General features: G+C 42.2%; 1 protein-coding gene across 16 annotated transcripts in view; it reads right to left on the bottom strand.

Moving 5' to 3' along the window:
- Positions 1-16,522, bottom strand: part of RUNDC3B (RUN domain containing 3B) — a 294,945-nt gene that overhangs the window by 146,020 nt on the left and 132,403 nt on the right. For 6 of the 16 annotated variants that reach the window (XR_014815986.1, XM_084977268.1, XM_003357481.5 and 3 more), the window contains exon 1: positions 6,936-7,260. The exons of 9 other annotated variants lie outside the window; for them this stretch is intronic. Coding sequence is in view for 4 of the 7 variants with exons in the window: in XM_003357481.5 (XP_003357529.1) it covers positions 6,936-7,054 (119 nt within the window). In the remaining 3 variants the exon portion in view is untranslated. Of the gene's footprint in view, positions 1-6,935; positions 7,261-16,522 lie in introns of those variants that run through there. One more of the 16 variants, XM_084977271.1, reaches the window with a different exon arrangement.

Raw genomic sequence — 16,522 nt, forward strand, 5'->3', positions numbered from 1 at the left:
AAAGGCAAAACTAAACCATAGTTTCGAAAGCTAGGAGAATGGTTACCCATATAAGGGCAGTAACTGAAAGGGGACAGGGAAGAGGTTTCTGGGGATTTAGGTAATGTTTGCTATTATTATTATTATTACCCCAGAAGTTATTTATTTTAAAACTGGAAGCCTATACCTTTTGACCTCCTTCACCCTTTTGCTAACTTCCCACCCCTTTCCTCTGGCAACCACCCATCTGTTTCCTGGGTCTATGGATATGGTATTTTTAAGATTCCACATATAAATGAGATCAAAGAGTATTTGTCTTCTTCTACCTGACTTTTTTCATGTTGAATCATGTCCTCAAGGTCCATCCATGCTGTGGCAAATGGCAGAATTTCCTTTTTTAGGGCTGAATAATATTTCATTGCATATGTACATATTTTCTTTTTTTTTTGTCTTTTGTCTTTTTGTTGTTATTGTTGTTGTTGTTGCTATTTCTTGGGCCGCTCCTGCGGCATATGGAGGTTCCCAGGCTAGGGGCTGAATCGGAGCTGTAGCCACTGGCCTACGCCAGAGCCACAGCAACGCGGGATCCGAGCCACGTCTGCAACCTACACCACAGCTCACGGCAACGCCGGATCATTAACCCACTGAGCAAGGGGCAGGGACCAAACCCGCAACCTCATGGTTCCTAGTCGGATTCGTTAACCACTGCGCCACGATGGGAACTCCAATATTTTCTTTACTTATTCATCAACTGATGGAGACTTAGATTGTTTCCATGGCTTAACGATTGCAAATAATGCTGCAATGCACATGGGGCTGCAAATACCTCTCTGAGATAATGATTTCATTTCCTTTGGGTAAGACTTTTTTTCTTAACCTGGGCGCTGGCTACAACCTTGTGTTGTCAGTGCAAAAAAATCCACTATAGGAGCTCCCTTCTGGTGCAGTGGGTTAAGGATCCAGAGGTGTCACTGCAGCAGCTCGGATTGCTGCTTTGCAGCAGTTTTGATATCTGGCCCAGGAATTTCTATATCCTATGGGTGCAGCCAAAAGAAAAAAATTGACCACACATTTATGCTGTATTTTTCTATATGCATATTCTAAGTCAATAAAAATTTATATAAAAATGGAACAAAAGTGTAGCTAGAAATAAGGCTAAATACGGTACTATGATGTTCTACTCATGTTTTAGAGGTTGACTGTAGATTTAACATTAAGATTTTTAACAACCGTAAGAGAAAAAGAGAAGCCGTCAGTTATACACTCATTTGTGTCCAGCAGATATAAATAAATCAACTGCCTAAAGGTACAATTCTTGGCACTAAAAAGAGATATTTCTTATAAAAGTCTTCATAAAAAGAAGATACTTTTGGATACAATAGACAATGTTCCTGACAATATCATCAAGAAGATCCTCTGTGACTGCTCCTTGATGTAGGCTCAATGTAGGCTGACAGAATCTTATGAATGCACAACAGGGGAAAAGAACTGGGGATAGGAGAGTGTGAAGCAATGCAGTCACATATCCAGCTGTTCTGGGATGATCTGGACTGACACAGAGATACATTTTATAAATCTTTAAGACTGAATACAATAGTAGATAAACTTTACATATTCTCCCTTGAATGTCATATTTCCCAACTGAGTTCTGATATTCATCAATCAGCAGTGAAGTTCAGATAATACCCTCCAGTAAATATTTAGGGAGCAGCTATTCTCTGCTGCCAGTTGAACATGAACCCAGTTTAGATAGGGTTGGACACAATGACCTTTTGTGAGTGCTGAGGAGCCTACCTCTGAATAGTAACTGAAAAGACAGTCATCCTACCGCCACTGTGAACACCTACTACGCCACAGCCATGGCAATACTAGATCCTTAACATACTGTGCCACAGTGAGAACTCCCGGCTTTTTTTATTTTTTTAACACCTCATAAAACTATCTCTTTTCCTAGTTCACAATCAATTATAATGAGCAAATCAGGATGGGAAGCACAAATAAAAGAGCTTACAGAAACAGGCAGAGCTGTAAGAAATAACAGCTAACTTGATAGGAAGAGACAGCAAACGCAAAAGCAGACCAAGAACTCCACACACTGCCATCTTCTGGGGCCATGTAGCAAACAGCTCTAGGTACATGAACAGTCTCCAAGGGTGGCCACTGTGCAGAGCATATTCATAGATACAGATCCAGAGTAAAATCATCAGTAAGAATTAAACTATACTATGTAGAGTCTTTTTAAACTAAGTTTGGGAAATGCATAGTCCTTTTTTTAAAAAAAAACTATCCAAAATGTTTAAAATATTATTGTCTACTGCAGTTTAAATTTGATCACTTACATTATAAGCTTCAGCTACACAGAAGATTGCACTGCACAATAAATACTGAGTAAAGAAAGCACTGCAGCTGATAGGAGAATTTTAAGTTTAACTGAAACATTAGTTATAAGAAATATAAGAGCACTTCATTTCCCAAGTAAACTGAAAACCTGAGGTGCTATTGTTATTTGAAGCAATATTCAAGATATAAATTAATATCTTGACCTATAAAAAACTAAGAGCAACTATGTAAATGTTATTAAAAGTACTTTAATTTTGAAAATCATCATTTGTCTGCACTGTGCTTAGCTCATTATATGGTCTCCTTAAATATCCCATTATTCCTTTCTATCCATATGACAGGAAATTTAGGATCTTGTGTGGGGAGTTTCTCTTAAAGCATTAGTTTAAAAGGTTAACAAATGTTATTTTTAAGTGTTTATGCATATATAGATTTAAACATATATTTTAATAATTTATTTTTCCATAAACTAATGTTAACCCACAGAGAGAGGAGTTATATTTTAATTCTCCTTGTCAACACAACTAAAGTCAAATTAAGGAGTTCCCGTAGTGGCTCAGCGGAAACGAGTATGACTAGTATCCACGAGCATGCAGTTTCGATCCCTGGCCTTGCTTGGTGGGTTAAGGATCTGGGGTTGCCCTGAGCTGTGGTGTAGGTCCCAGAAGCGGCTCGGATCTGGTGTTGCTGTGGCTGTGGCGAAGGCTGGCAGCTACAGCTCCGATTCCACCCCTAGCCTGGGAAACTCCACATGCCACAGTACAAAAAAAAGAAAAAAAAAAAAAAAAAAAAAAGTAATATGTAAGCTCTTCAGTAAACTATGAAACTTTGAAATGATAGAAAAAATGACTAAGACCTGCCTGATTTTCTAAGAAAATGCAGGTTAAAAAAAAAATCCTGAAGGACTTTAACAATTTAATTTTTCTAAATGGTAGAGGATATGCAGGGAGAATATTAATTGTACACAGAACCAAAGTCTAAGAGTATTCTGGAGATGAGTGTGGAATATTTAGAGACCTCAAAGTACCTACTCTCTCTGTGAAAAATGACAAAACAGTTTGTATTTTCTGAGATAAGTATCATCCAAGTGTTTTTAGTCTACAAGATATAGATGTTCGCTTAAAAAAAAAACTGATAAAACAATTATATACATAATTAACAAAGAATCAAAATTCAATTCCTGACTATCCTACATAACCAAATAATTCACTTCCAAAGGTCCAATTATAAGAATATTGTTCCTGTATAAGGCATTTTTAAACCTAAAGAATTCTGTAGTTATATAATCAGGTTTTAAAATTAAACCTTATTGAGAGTATGCCTAAATTGTTTAAGAGGTAATGAAAAGCATTACTGTGTAATTATTAATAGATATGTTAGAATGATAGGGGGTAGAGGGAATTTGTTTAATTTAGTTTGGCTTTCTATACTGTTCCTTTTTTTCAGATTATCAGTAGAGAATCACAATATGGGAACTCACAGTTCAAAATGTTTTTGTTTACAGAGAAAAATGCACGTGCTTCATCTAGACCATTAAACATATATCTACCACTACCCTACTCATATTTAGAGAAATTAAAACCAAATACAGAGTTCCTGTTGTGGTTCAGTGGTAAGGAACCCAACTAGTATCCATGATGACAAGGTTGGATCCCTGGACTCATTCAGTGGGTTTAGATTTGGTGTTCATTTGAGCTGGGGCCTAGGTCCCAAATGCGGCTCGGATCTGGCATTGCTGTGGCTGTGGAGTAGGCCAGGGTCTACAGCTCAGATTTGACCCCTAGCCTGGGAACTTCCATATGCCTTGGGTGCTGCCCAAAATAGGCAATAATAATAATAATAATAATAATAATGAAAACCAAATACCAACTCATTCTGCTTGAAGGCTATTTTAGTTTTAGGGCTGTTATTAAAGGTTACCAATGATCTAGTCCAAGATTACAAACTGGAAAAAAGGAAGATTGTATGGCTTGTTAAAGGATATACAATTAATTAATGACAAAGGGAACTTAGAACTTGATTATATTTCCAATAAGCTAGCTTCTTTCCAACTTACATATCAAATCACATTTGATCTGCTATATAAAAATTAAAAAATAAACTCGTTAAGAAACATTAGTGAGATATACCCAGGTTTTAGTAACTCTGGAAGACAAAAGGGACAGAAATGCATGAACACTGATCTGTTTATTTTGCTAAGTTTTAGGTGGGGATATTTGAAACATCCACGTGGCCTAAAGTTGACCTTTTCCAAAAAGAAAAAGTCTTTTAGACAAAGCCTGTCTAATAGATCTCATTATCAGACACGGGTAATAGTTTATATGCACCATAAACTATTTAGACATGAAGATAATCTTAGTAATATTATCCACAAAAAAAAATACAGAAGTTGAAATCTAAGTCAAAAATTAAAATTACTTTAGTCACAATACTAAATTTATGTGTAAACTCTAAAGTCAGCAGTTATACTTATTTCACACTGGGAAAGAATAATTAAGCAAATAAAAGTAACAAAAGTACAGCTAGCCTATACAACTGTCCATACAAATCAGTGTGATGTGACTGAAATTTCTTACGCCTAACTTCAAATGTAATTTAAATAAGATTGAAGTACAAGTCCCTTTCATCTCCTGAACTGCCTCAGATGCCAAAAAGGGAGGTGCAAAAGGAGTAGGGAGTTCTGGATATACAGCAATGGGTTGAGAGGCCCACAGCAGCAGCTGTGCAAGCTTGGGTTCAATCCCCAGCCCAACTCAGTGGATTAAAGGGATCCGGATTGCTGCAGCTGCATCATAGCTCACAGCTGTGGCTCAGAGTCAATCCCTGCCCTAGGAGCTTCCCGTGGTAGGGCCAATTAATAATAATAAAAAAAAAGAATAGTGCCCCCCACTGAAAATAACACTTCAATAAATACTTACTGAGTGTCAGATGCTATAGCACGAAGTAAGAATTAACGAAAAAAGAACTGAGCAAAAAGCAGAGAAGATCACTGCCCTGTGAAATTTAACACTTTCGGAGCTTTTATGAAATACATCACCTGGATAAGCACTGTATATGTTCAAGTCTGCTAGAGAACATCCACTTTTTAAAAATAATTCTTAATAAATGTAAAGTTATAAAAATCATCCTTGCTTATTGTTCTATTAACCCTAATTATATATGTATAAAAAAGATTTGCGGGAGTTCCAACTGTGGCTCAGCGGTTAACGAACCTGACTAGTATCAATGAAGACATGGGTTCAATCTCTGGCCTCGCTCAGTGGCTTAAGGATCCGGTGTTTCCATGAGCTGTGGTGCAGGTCGAAGATGAAGCTTTGATCCTACCTTGCTGCGGCTGTGGTGTAGGCTGGCAGCTGCAGCTTAGATTTTTCCCCCAGCCAGGGAACCTCCATATGCCACAGCTGTGGCCCTAAAAATCGAAAAGATTTGCTTAGATGTAAAAAGCCTTCCTACAGCCTATCTTCCTCAAAAGGTTGCATCCTAGACAACACAAATGGTAAATTAAATAGATTTCATATTAATATTCCACTCTCCCTAACTCCGAGTGCCTTAACAGTGAGGCAGATGTTCCTGCTAGGAGAAAATATCTGTCACAGTACAAGTTAAAAAAAAAAAAAGTCACTCAAAGTTATTGAATACAGGTCCTGCTATAAATATCTATTTCACTTAAGATGCTAGACACATTTTAACACAAGAAAAAAATAGAGCTATAAATTGCAAATGAGGAAAAAGTTTCATTATTCTCTTATTCTTAGTGGATTTTGAGTGGCTGATGGAGTTTGATAGAAGAAAGTAATTTTATAACTTAATGGTTCAAAGAAGTTCCTAAGAAAGGGATGCTTAGGACTTTAAATTTTTTAACACCCAGAAATAAAACGTAAAATGTCAGACTGTTAAACGTCAGTTATTTCGGAATGTAAGGCTTATAGAAAGTAACTATTCATTTTATGTTTATTTTCTAATAACATTAGAAATGTTACTATTACTATAATGTAATACTACATTATAGTCGGAAAACCTTTAGGGAAAGGCAGACCTTGAAATCACTGACTAGGTATCCTCCACACTCCCACTCTTGACAGCAACTGCAGAAACAGCACTAGCACTGCAATTTAGAATGGAGAGGACACTGCACACATACACACTTGGCTGGCACTCGACATTTGGGGCCCGAAATGACAACACATATGTAAGCAAGCCAAAACAGAAGGCGCTCCGATTTTGAGGCAACACAGTAAACAATCACAGTAACCACCACTTTACTAAAAGCTGGCTGACAGCTTCAGGCGCACAGAATCAAAGAGCTCTTCTTCCCGGCCCTCCTCTTCCCCACACACCCGAGAGCCCATTCAAAACACATCCTCCCCCAGCCCCGCCCCAGCCCTGCCCTCAGCAGCTCCCAGCACAGAAACTGACAGAAAGTCCGCGGCCTTAGCGGCGCCCAGCCCGGCCGGTCTCAGGACGCTTCGGGCCGCGGACGCGCGGGGCGCCGCAGCGGCTGGAGCTCCATACAGCCCGTGGTCTCCGGGACCCAGAGCGGCTCGCGCTCCCCGCAGCCCTCAGCCCGGGGCGCCGGCCGCCCCCGCCCCTCTCCCCGAGCAGCGGCCGCGTCGTACCTGCACACGGTGATCAGGTTCCTCCTCTCCACCGCGGCGTTGCGGGCGCTCAGGCTCTTCTTGCCGCTGCCACCCGCGCCGCGGCTCCCACCCAGCCCCCCCAGGCTCAGCGAGGCCATGTCGGGCTGACCCCCGCGCCCCTTTTGTCTGGTAGGATCTGCCGGCTCCCACACCTGCTTCCCCGGGGACTCCCTCAGCGGGCGACCGTTAAGGCGTGGGAGGGTGGTAGGGAAGGAGCAGGGTCAGAGAGGGGATGAGGAAGACGGCGGGGGAGCCGCCCCCGGGAATTGGCGGCTGGCGCTCCGCACCAGAGCTCCACACACACACACATACAGACTCACGCGCACACACGCATGCACCGCCCCCGCCCTCACGCGCGCCGCCAGCTGCTCAGCCGCGCGTTCGGGCTGGAGTCCGCCGCTCCCTTATTTCCCCAGGGACCTTGACGGTTTTGCGCGCGCCCGCGCGCGCGCGTGCGCTCACGGGCCCCGCAAGCCCAACCACCGGCACCTGGCAGCCACTAGCGCCCCAGCTGCAGCCTCGGCTGGAAGCCTTAGGGCTCGCGCGCGCAGCCCCGCCCTCCCAGCACCTAAGGGGCCGACACCGCCCAGCCGAAACCAATCGCAGTGAGCCAGGGGCGGGGCCGCCCGCAAGGAGCTTTAAAGCAAAGTGCTAGGGCCTGGCTCTGGAGTGTGCGTTGCTGTCAAGACGCCTGGCTTGAGCTCGCCAAACGCGTGCTGCAGGGGGATTGTGGGATGCGAGGCTCAGGAGTGCCTCAAGCGTGTTGCGACCCTTTCCCGAAGCCTGACTGACGGTTGGGCTCTCTAGCTCTAAAGGCTGATCACGTTCCTTGGAGGCCGGCTCCCAAGTCCAGGGGCATCCGAAGATACAACGCGGGCAAACTGCAGTGCCAGTTCCCGCAGTTGACCCAGGGCCTGACATCCTGGAAGGGAGCGGGGTTCTTTTTGTTCTAACGCCCTCCCCTGGCCTAACAGACACCTACAAATAACCCAAGGAAGGAAATTGGCCGCAGAATATTCCTCTTGGGGCGTCTGGTGGTGGGGTTTTTGACCCTCCACACCACGTCTCTCCTCCTCTAACCCCCAGCACGGGCTTCAGCAGGGACTGGCCGCCCACATAAGAATAAGCGCGGAGGGAGTGTACGCTCTGCTCTTTGTGCCCTTCTCCCCTGCTGGACAGTTACTTGGAATTGGGGTGAATGCCATGACTCTTAAGCACAGTTTGGCCTTGGCTGGGCCGGGATGCTCCCTGCCAGAGGCCGGGAGTGCTGCCCCTGTGGTGCGTGTTTGGAACATAGTGCCCACTTTACAGAGCTTCTCCATTCCTCCACCCTTAGCAGTAGGGAGGTCCTGGCTTTAGTCTCCCGTTCTCTGGCGCTCATCTAGGTTGGTCATTCACCACTTTGTGCATCAATATGCCCAGATTTTTAGAGTGAATTCCTTATTGACAGCTATCCCTAAGTGGTGAATTTGGTGCTGTGCATAGAACAGGTTCTGAATAAATGTTCATTTAATTTAACTTGAAGTCACATTTGGCATTATTTGACTCGAATTTTACAGTTTTGGTAGCTCCAAGATCCATTAAACTTCCATTCTTGTTTTTGAGTTTCTGTCAAAGAAGAATGCTGTAGAACAGGAGTTCCCATCATGGCTCAGTGGTTAACAAACCCGACTACCACCCATGAGGACGCAGGTTCCATCCCTGGCCTTGCTCAGTGCATTAAGGATCTGGCGTTGCTCTGAGCTGCAGTGTAGGTCGCAAACGCAGCTGAGATCCGGCGTGGCTGTGGCTTAGGCAGGCGGCTACAGCTCTGATTCAACCACTAGCCTGGGAAAGTCCATATGCCGCGGCTTCGGCTCTAAAAGACAAAAAGACACACACACACACACAAGAAAAGAACATTGTAGAACAGATATATATAGTATAGATATCTCTTTGTATGTTACACAAAGTACTGCAGGAGGTACTGTTACTCTGTGTTGAATGCTTTTATTTATTTTTTGAGGATTTCACCCAGGATATATGAAAGTTCCCAGGCTAGGGGTGGAATTGGAACTGCAGGTGCTGGCCTACACCACAGCAAAGCCAGATCCTAGCTGTGTCTGCAACCTACAGCTCATGGCAACACCAAATCCTTAACCCACTGAGCCGGCCAAGGGCTCTAACCAGTCTTCATGGAGGCTAGTCAGGTTAATTACCACTGAGCACACCGGGAACTCCCTGTTGAACACTTTTAAAACTCAGAGTTTTCTATATTAAAACTATACATTACTAATTTCTGAGGTTGTAAAAAATTCTAAATCTCTATTTAAAATCCTCAGAGCAATCCTTGGCCTAGGAACTTCCACATGCCTCTGGTGCAGCCAAAAATAATTAAATTAATAAAATAAAATAAAATCATCAGAACAAATTTTTTAAATAAAAAGATAAAGACTTCTCATCGTGGCTCAGTGGTAACAAACCAGACTAGTATTCATGAGGATATGGGTTTGATCCCTGGTCTTGCTCAGTGGGTTAAGGATCCGGTGTTGACATGACCTGTGGTACAGTAGGTCACAGATGCAGTGGGGACCCCGTGTTGCTGTGGCTGTGGTGTAACCCAGCAACTACAACTCTGATTTGACCCCTAGCTTGGGAACATCCATGTGCTGTGGATGTGACCTTAAAAAAAAAAAGACAAAAAAAAAAATCAGGGCAAAACTGAACCTTTTAATCCTCTTAATCTAATCACAGTAAAATATAAATACATGTAAAAAAAAGTTGTCTTAACTAACTTACTACAATAAATATTCGCATATTAAAATTATAAGAAAACAGTTTAGACAGACTTTAAACATTATCTTTCACATAAATAAAAGCAGGAGGGTTTTCCAGTACAGTCCATTTATTACCAAACATTTCTTGTCTGCTCTATGGTGACACAGAGGCTCATAAGGAGGTTTACACTACTCAAAGTGAAATTGTTGGCATTTAAACACACATTAGGAGTGCCCCTCCTGGCTCAGTGGTTAACAAATCCGACTAGGAACCATGAGGTTTCAGGTTCCACCCCTGGCCTTGCTCAGTGGGTTAAGGATCTAGCGTTGCCCTGAGCTGTGGTGTAGGTCGAAGACACAACTTGGATCCCACATTGCTGTGACTCTGGCATAGGCCGGTGGCTACAGCTCTGATTAGACCTCCAGCCTGGGAACCTCCATATGCCACAGGTGCAGCCCTAGAAAAGACAAAAAGACAAAAAACAAAACAAAAAACAAAAAACAAAACCCCACATTAAAATTGCATGGGACGAATTCCTATTGTGGCCTAGCAGGTTACAAACTCAACTAGTACCCATGAGGATGTGGGTTCGATCCCTGGCCTTGCTCAGAGGATTAAGGATCCAATGTGATGTGAGCTGTGGTGTAGTTTGCATACATGGCTCGGATCCTGCATTGCTGTGGCCATAGCATAGGCCCGCAGCTGCAGCTTGCAAATGACCCCTAGCCTGAGAGCTTTTGTATGCCACAGGTGTGGCCCTAAAAAGACAAAAATACAACAAAACAAAACTACATAGGGGAAGAGTGGACAGCCATCAAATGTCAAGAAAATTCCATGCAGGAATTCCCATCATGGCTCAGCAGAAACAAATCTGACTAGCACCCATGAGGAGGCAGGTTCAATCTCTAGCCTCGCTTAGTGGGTTAAGGATCTGGCGTTGCCATGAGCTCTTGTGTAGTTCGCAAACACGGCTCAGATCTGACATTGCTGTGGCTGTGGTGTAGGCCAGTGGTTACAGCTCTGATTCAGTCCCTAGCCTGAGAACCTCCACATGCCACGGGTACGGCCCTTAAAAGACAAAACAAAACAAACAAACAAAAAACCATGATGGTTTGTCTTAAAGGAGGGAATGAACACATAGGTCTAAAACACAAGAAAACAAAACAGAGTGATCACATCAAATGGAGAAAAGCGAGGTGTTCTTATTTTCAAAACTGGCTTTCTAGCCATTCAAGTACATTTTCATGGTATTTGTACTACAAATTCATGACAGAAGAGTTAGTAAAAATCCGTCTTAGATAATTAGGTAATTATTTTTCAAATGCTACTTTTATGGGATTCAGTTGACATTGGTACTTACTAAGCAAGATTTCTCCTTAAACCAGTTTTTGCATGTACAACGTGTCATTAAACTGCCACATGGGGGCATTATTTGATAAAGCTTTTTCTTAATTATTCTGAGCTATATGTCCTAGGTCTCAGTCTTTCCTCAGGTGATTAATCTGGAGATAAATATATCCAGTACAAAATACAGTACTACTGTAGAGCCAAATGAATTTTCACACTAGTTTTTGAACTTATTTTGGCAACTACTGCAGTGATTTATTTTATTTACCCAAGCATTTGCACAAAGATTATTCAGAAATGAAAAAACACAATAAAAATAATGAAAACAGTAGATGCCTACCTTAATCAACAAGAATCCTGTAGAACCGAATGGGCAGATCATACTTTGAATAACCTCCACTTTTCCAACCTCCTTGTTCTCCCCATTAAAAAAGACAAAATTACAACTGTAACATATAAAATATCCTCAAGTCTAAAATGTTCTAAGCCAGACAAATTACCAAGCCATCCTTTGTTCTAACCTCAAATAAGACTTGCCCAAACCTAGCAGCCATACAGAAAAAATAGATAAAATTGAAGAGACAATTTTTTTTTTTTTTAATCCATGAAGCAAGTTTCACCATAAACGCAAAGGAAAAATGACAGACTGAGAAAACATAGTTGAAATTCACATCATGTACAAAAAGCTAATTTCCTTTATATATAATGCTCCTGCAGATCAGTAAGCACTGTTTCCATAGAGCAGTGAAAGTGGAAGCCAAATAGGAGAGACTGAAAGAGTGGGAAGTGAGAAACACACAACTTTATTAAAAAGTTATTGTGAAAGGGGCCACAGGTGCCGAATAGAAATGAGGAGACAGAGTTTTGGGTGAAGGAGAAAAAAACAGCTTTTATTGCTTTGCCAAGCAAAGGAGACCATAGATGGCTAATGCCTTAAAGACTGAGCCCCTCTTGGGAGAGAATAGAGATGATCTTATATTTGGGATTGGAAAATAGGGCTGGAGATAAGAATCAGGGTAGGAGCAAGCTTGCATTCTGCACTGCTGTTTAGTGGCCCTGGGACTGGTTCTGGTGGTCCTCCCTCTTTCTTGAATGAAGAATGCTTCTACAAGTAGTTAACATCTTTCAATTGTTGAGGGTTTTAGGTCTACAGAAGAGGTGAAAGATATTGCTTTTTTTTTTTTTTTTCCCAAAGATATTGTTATGTGTATCACTCGAGGGGGAACTAGGGCCCTGCCCCAAGTCTGCACTATTGTTTCTTGACTGCTCCTCACTTGGCTCAGCATCCACTCCCTTCCCTAATTAGCAACTGTTTGAACCTACCCTTTGGAACTCAGGGAAGGTCATGGAGGCTGAAGCTTATTTCTTAAAAACAAGAAATGGGGGACCCAAAGGCTTTGTGCTCAGGAGCCCCACAGGCCCGACTCGGTTACATAGGAGAATGTTGATTAGAAGAATGATGGTATATTATCCCTTTTGTGTTGTTACTTTTCATGGAAGTGACTTGAGCACTTTTTAAAGCTGATGGAATGAATCCACCAGAAGGAAAACATTAGTAGTGCAAGAGAGAGAAAAAAATGATAATAGGTGAGAAAGTGGAAAAGCTTTGGGATCTAAGGCAGAAGTGGAAGGATTGAGATTTGGTTAAAGGTACTAATTCTAGGAGTTCCCGTCGTGGCGGCAGTGGTTAACGAATCCGACTAGGAACCATGAGGTTGAGGGTTCGATCCCTGCCCTTGCTGAGTGGGTTAACGATCCGCGTTGCCGTGAACTGTGGTGTAGGTTGCAGACACGGCTCGGATCCCGCGTTGCTGTGGCTCTGGCGTAGGCCGGTGGCTACAGCTCCGATGAGACCCCTAGCCTGGGAACCTCCATATGCCGTGGGAGCGGCCCCAAAGAAATAGCAAAAAAAAAAAAAAAAAGACAAAAAAATAAAGGTACTAATTCTAAATTGTAACCATAGAGAAGCTTGGAAGTATGGGTATAAGTAGTTTTAGGCTTTTATTATTAGAAAATTAAGGAAGTTTCCTCATGATAACTTCTGCTTTACATGCAATTTTAAAGATAAAGTCACTAGCTGAAAGATTCAAACAGTCCTTCTTTCAGTGAGTAGTAGAATAAGTGGACTAATGAAATTTACAACTCCTGGTCAGTGTTTGAGGACCAATTTAAAATCAGTGATGATGAATTTACAATGAGACACAATCCATTCTATTGTGTGAGTTTCCTTGGTATTGTTAATGACTTAGTCATCTCCGTCATAACAAAATATCATAGTCTCTGTGGCTTAAACAATAGAGGTCTGTTTTCTCAAAATTCTTGTGGCAGGGGAGTTCAAGATCAAGGTGCTAGCCAATTTGGTTCCTGGTGAAATCTCTCTTTCTGGCTCATACAGGGCGCCATCTCCCTCTGTGCTCACAAGAGCTCTGTGTGCAGAGGGTGGGGTAGGAGGTGAGAGTGCAAGCAAGCTTTCTGGTGTCTCTTCTTAGAAGAGCACTAATCCTATTTTTATGGCCCATCCTCATGACCTCATCTAACCCTAATTACCTCCCAAAGGCATGATTTCCAAATACCATCACACTTGGGAGTTAGCGCCTCAATGTATGAATTTGAGGGGAACACAGTATTTGGAATAATTAGACTGCTGGTATTCAAATAATAAGGAAGATTTTTATTTTAAGCAGGAATGTGATTTCTATGAGAGGGTAAAGCCATAAATACAAGGAAGTTTGGGATATTACCAGTGTGATTATAAAACACTTTAGGTTGGATACAAAGGGAAAGAAGAAAAGATACAAATGATGGAGGATGGGGTAGAGAAGAGTCATCCAAGGACTGGATGATCAGTTGAGTTTGAAGAATAACCATATGGATATAGTTACACAAGCATGTTAGGAGAGGAGATTAGAGATTGTGGTCAGAGAGTGATATGCATGAATTAGCAGTTTTGGAATTAGAGCAATTATAGGTGATGACAAAATCCAAGGTTTATAACCACTGTAATATGTGCCAATGGAGGAGTGGAAGAGTAGAGCTGGTGATGAAATGAGGTAAAAAAAGTCATACGTCAGAGTGTTGAATGACCATTTACATTGTTAGGAAGTCATCCAGAATTATGGCAGGATTTAGAGCACAAAATAGCTATTTTCTCTTCAATAATTCAAGGGCAGCAACTGGGAGATTAGTTAATGACAATACTGTCAAATCACCTAAGCCTCAAGGATTGAGAGCAAATATTGTTGGTTTGCTTGCTTTTTATTAAGGGGGTGGAAGAGTAATGGTTAGGCAGTGGCAATAGAGGTGGCCAGAAAGAACACTCCTTCTCTGGGCCTGAGGTATAAGAGAGATGAAACTATTTCAACAAAAAAAAGAAAAAGGAATTCCTGTTACGACACACAGGAAACGAATCTGACTAGTATCCGTGAGGATGTAGGTCTGATCCCTGGCCTTGCTTAGTGGATTAAGGATCTGGCATTGCTGTGAGCTGCCCTGCTGTGTAGGTCACAGATGCAGCTCAGATCCTGCGTTGATGTGGCTGTGGTGTAGGCTAGCAACTGTAGCGCTGATTCGACCCCTAGCCTGGGAGCTTCCATATGCCACTCCTGCCGCATTAAGAAGCAAAAAGGAAACAAAAATATCCCTTTGAGAATTTGACAAGGGAATCAGAGTCCTCAGGGGAGATTCATGTTTCCCTTGAGGGTAGGCGGGTGGAGGGTCCAGTCAGAAGAAGTGGAGGATACAAGACAGTATTGGTCATACAGCAAAAGTTCCAGATGGCATGATGGAAGAGGGTGGCAGACAAGGTCCAGAGCAAGACATGTTGGTACAATAGGCTGTGGATGGTGAGGCTGGCATTACAGGCTATGTTAAAGAATACCTTGACAGGTCTCACAAACTGTTCTTTGTGAAAAGGCTCACTCTTTGAAAAAAGGCTGATCAAAATAAGATGGCATTGATCTTACAATTTTTTGACGAGGGCCATGTGAGCTCTTCTTTTTTTTTTTTCTCTTGGACTTGGAGAGGGGTGTTAATAAACTAAAAATTACAGACTCCAGACACTGCGTGGATTATATTAAAGAATCTTCAGAGTCATTCTCTGATGCAGGAGCCATTCTCCCATTTATAAGCCAGGAAACAGAGACAGAGAAGCCAAGCAACATGGTCACGTAATAATTGGCAGAGCGGAGATTAAAATCTTGATCTGTTAGATTCAAATGTATCTATTAAATCCATTCTTTTTCCTAACATGTTTACTATCTTTTTGAGAAAGTAGCTCCAAGTAAGGCTTAAACACAAAACCCCGGCTTTGCACACATCATACTTAGGAGTCATGAAGGGTTGTAGGAAAGGACCCAATGCGTTCTTCAAAGAATGTAGAGTCTTGGGAGAGTTGTGAGCACTGAAGCTCAGGCTTCCATAATGCTTTACAAGAAGGGTAGAATGAGTTTCACCATTGGAGCTGGCAGGAGAGTCAACTGGTCCACTTAGGAAGGGCAGTGGTTCTTCCATTTCTCTGCTCTCTCTTACCCTTCTTTTTGGACTAGAACCTTAGCCTCATGTTGCACCAAACTGAATTATTTTACACCAAAGGAAATTATACCAAAGAAAATTACTGTCAGCATTCTCCAGCACAGTTCTATCCTCTTTCCCCCTCTTTTGTGCTTCCATAACATGTCATCAACATTTTTCTACGTCACCTTAATGACAATAAAAACTTTTCTGCAACATCATACTAACAATATTCCAGGGTGTGATTGTATCATAATTTACTCTGTCAATCTCACGTTGTTGAACTTTCAACTTGATTCCAACTGCTATGTTATTATGGGCAACATAAGCACCACAGTGTCTACATACCCATGATTCCTGCTTTAAGGGAAAATTTCACATACACTTTCTTCTCTTTCTTTCTTTTTTTTTTTGTTTTTTGTTTTTTTTTTTTTTTTTTTTTTTGTCTTTTTGCCTTTTCTTGAGCCGCTCCCGTGGCATATGGAGGTTCTCAGGCTAGGAGTCTAATCGGAGCCTACGCCAGAGCCACAGCAATGCAGGATCCGAGACGTGTCTGCGACCCACACCACAACTCATGACAACGCTGGATCCTTAACCCACTGACCAAGGCCAGGGATGGAACCTGCAACCTCATGGTTCCTAGTCGGATTTGTTACACACTGCACCACGACGGGAACTCCTATACTTTCTGATTCAGAAACTATGTGCTGAGTCAAAGGATAGCAATTTTTTTTTTTCTTTCTAGGACTGCACCTGCAGCATATGGAAGTTCCCAGGCTAGGGGTTGAATCAGCAGAGCTGCAGCGCTGGCCTACGCCACAACCACAGCAACGCCAGATCCAAGCCTCCACTGCAACCTACACTGTAGCTCATGACAATGCCAGATCCTTAATGCACTAAGCAGGATCAGGGATCAAACCTACGTTTTCATGGTCACTAGTTGGGTTCATTAC

This window comes from Sus scrofa, chromosome 9 (genome assembly GCF_054392235.1).
Source record: "Sus scrofa isolate SSC_HxYL_T2T_F1_AM1 chromosome 9, Sscrofa_HxYL_maternal_Yorkshire_Landrace_v2.0, whole genome shotgun sequence".
NCBI lineage: Eukaryota > Metazoa > Chordata > Mammalia > Artiodactyla > Suidae > Sus > Sus scrofa.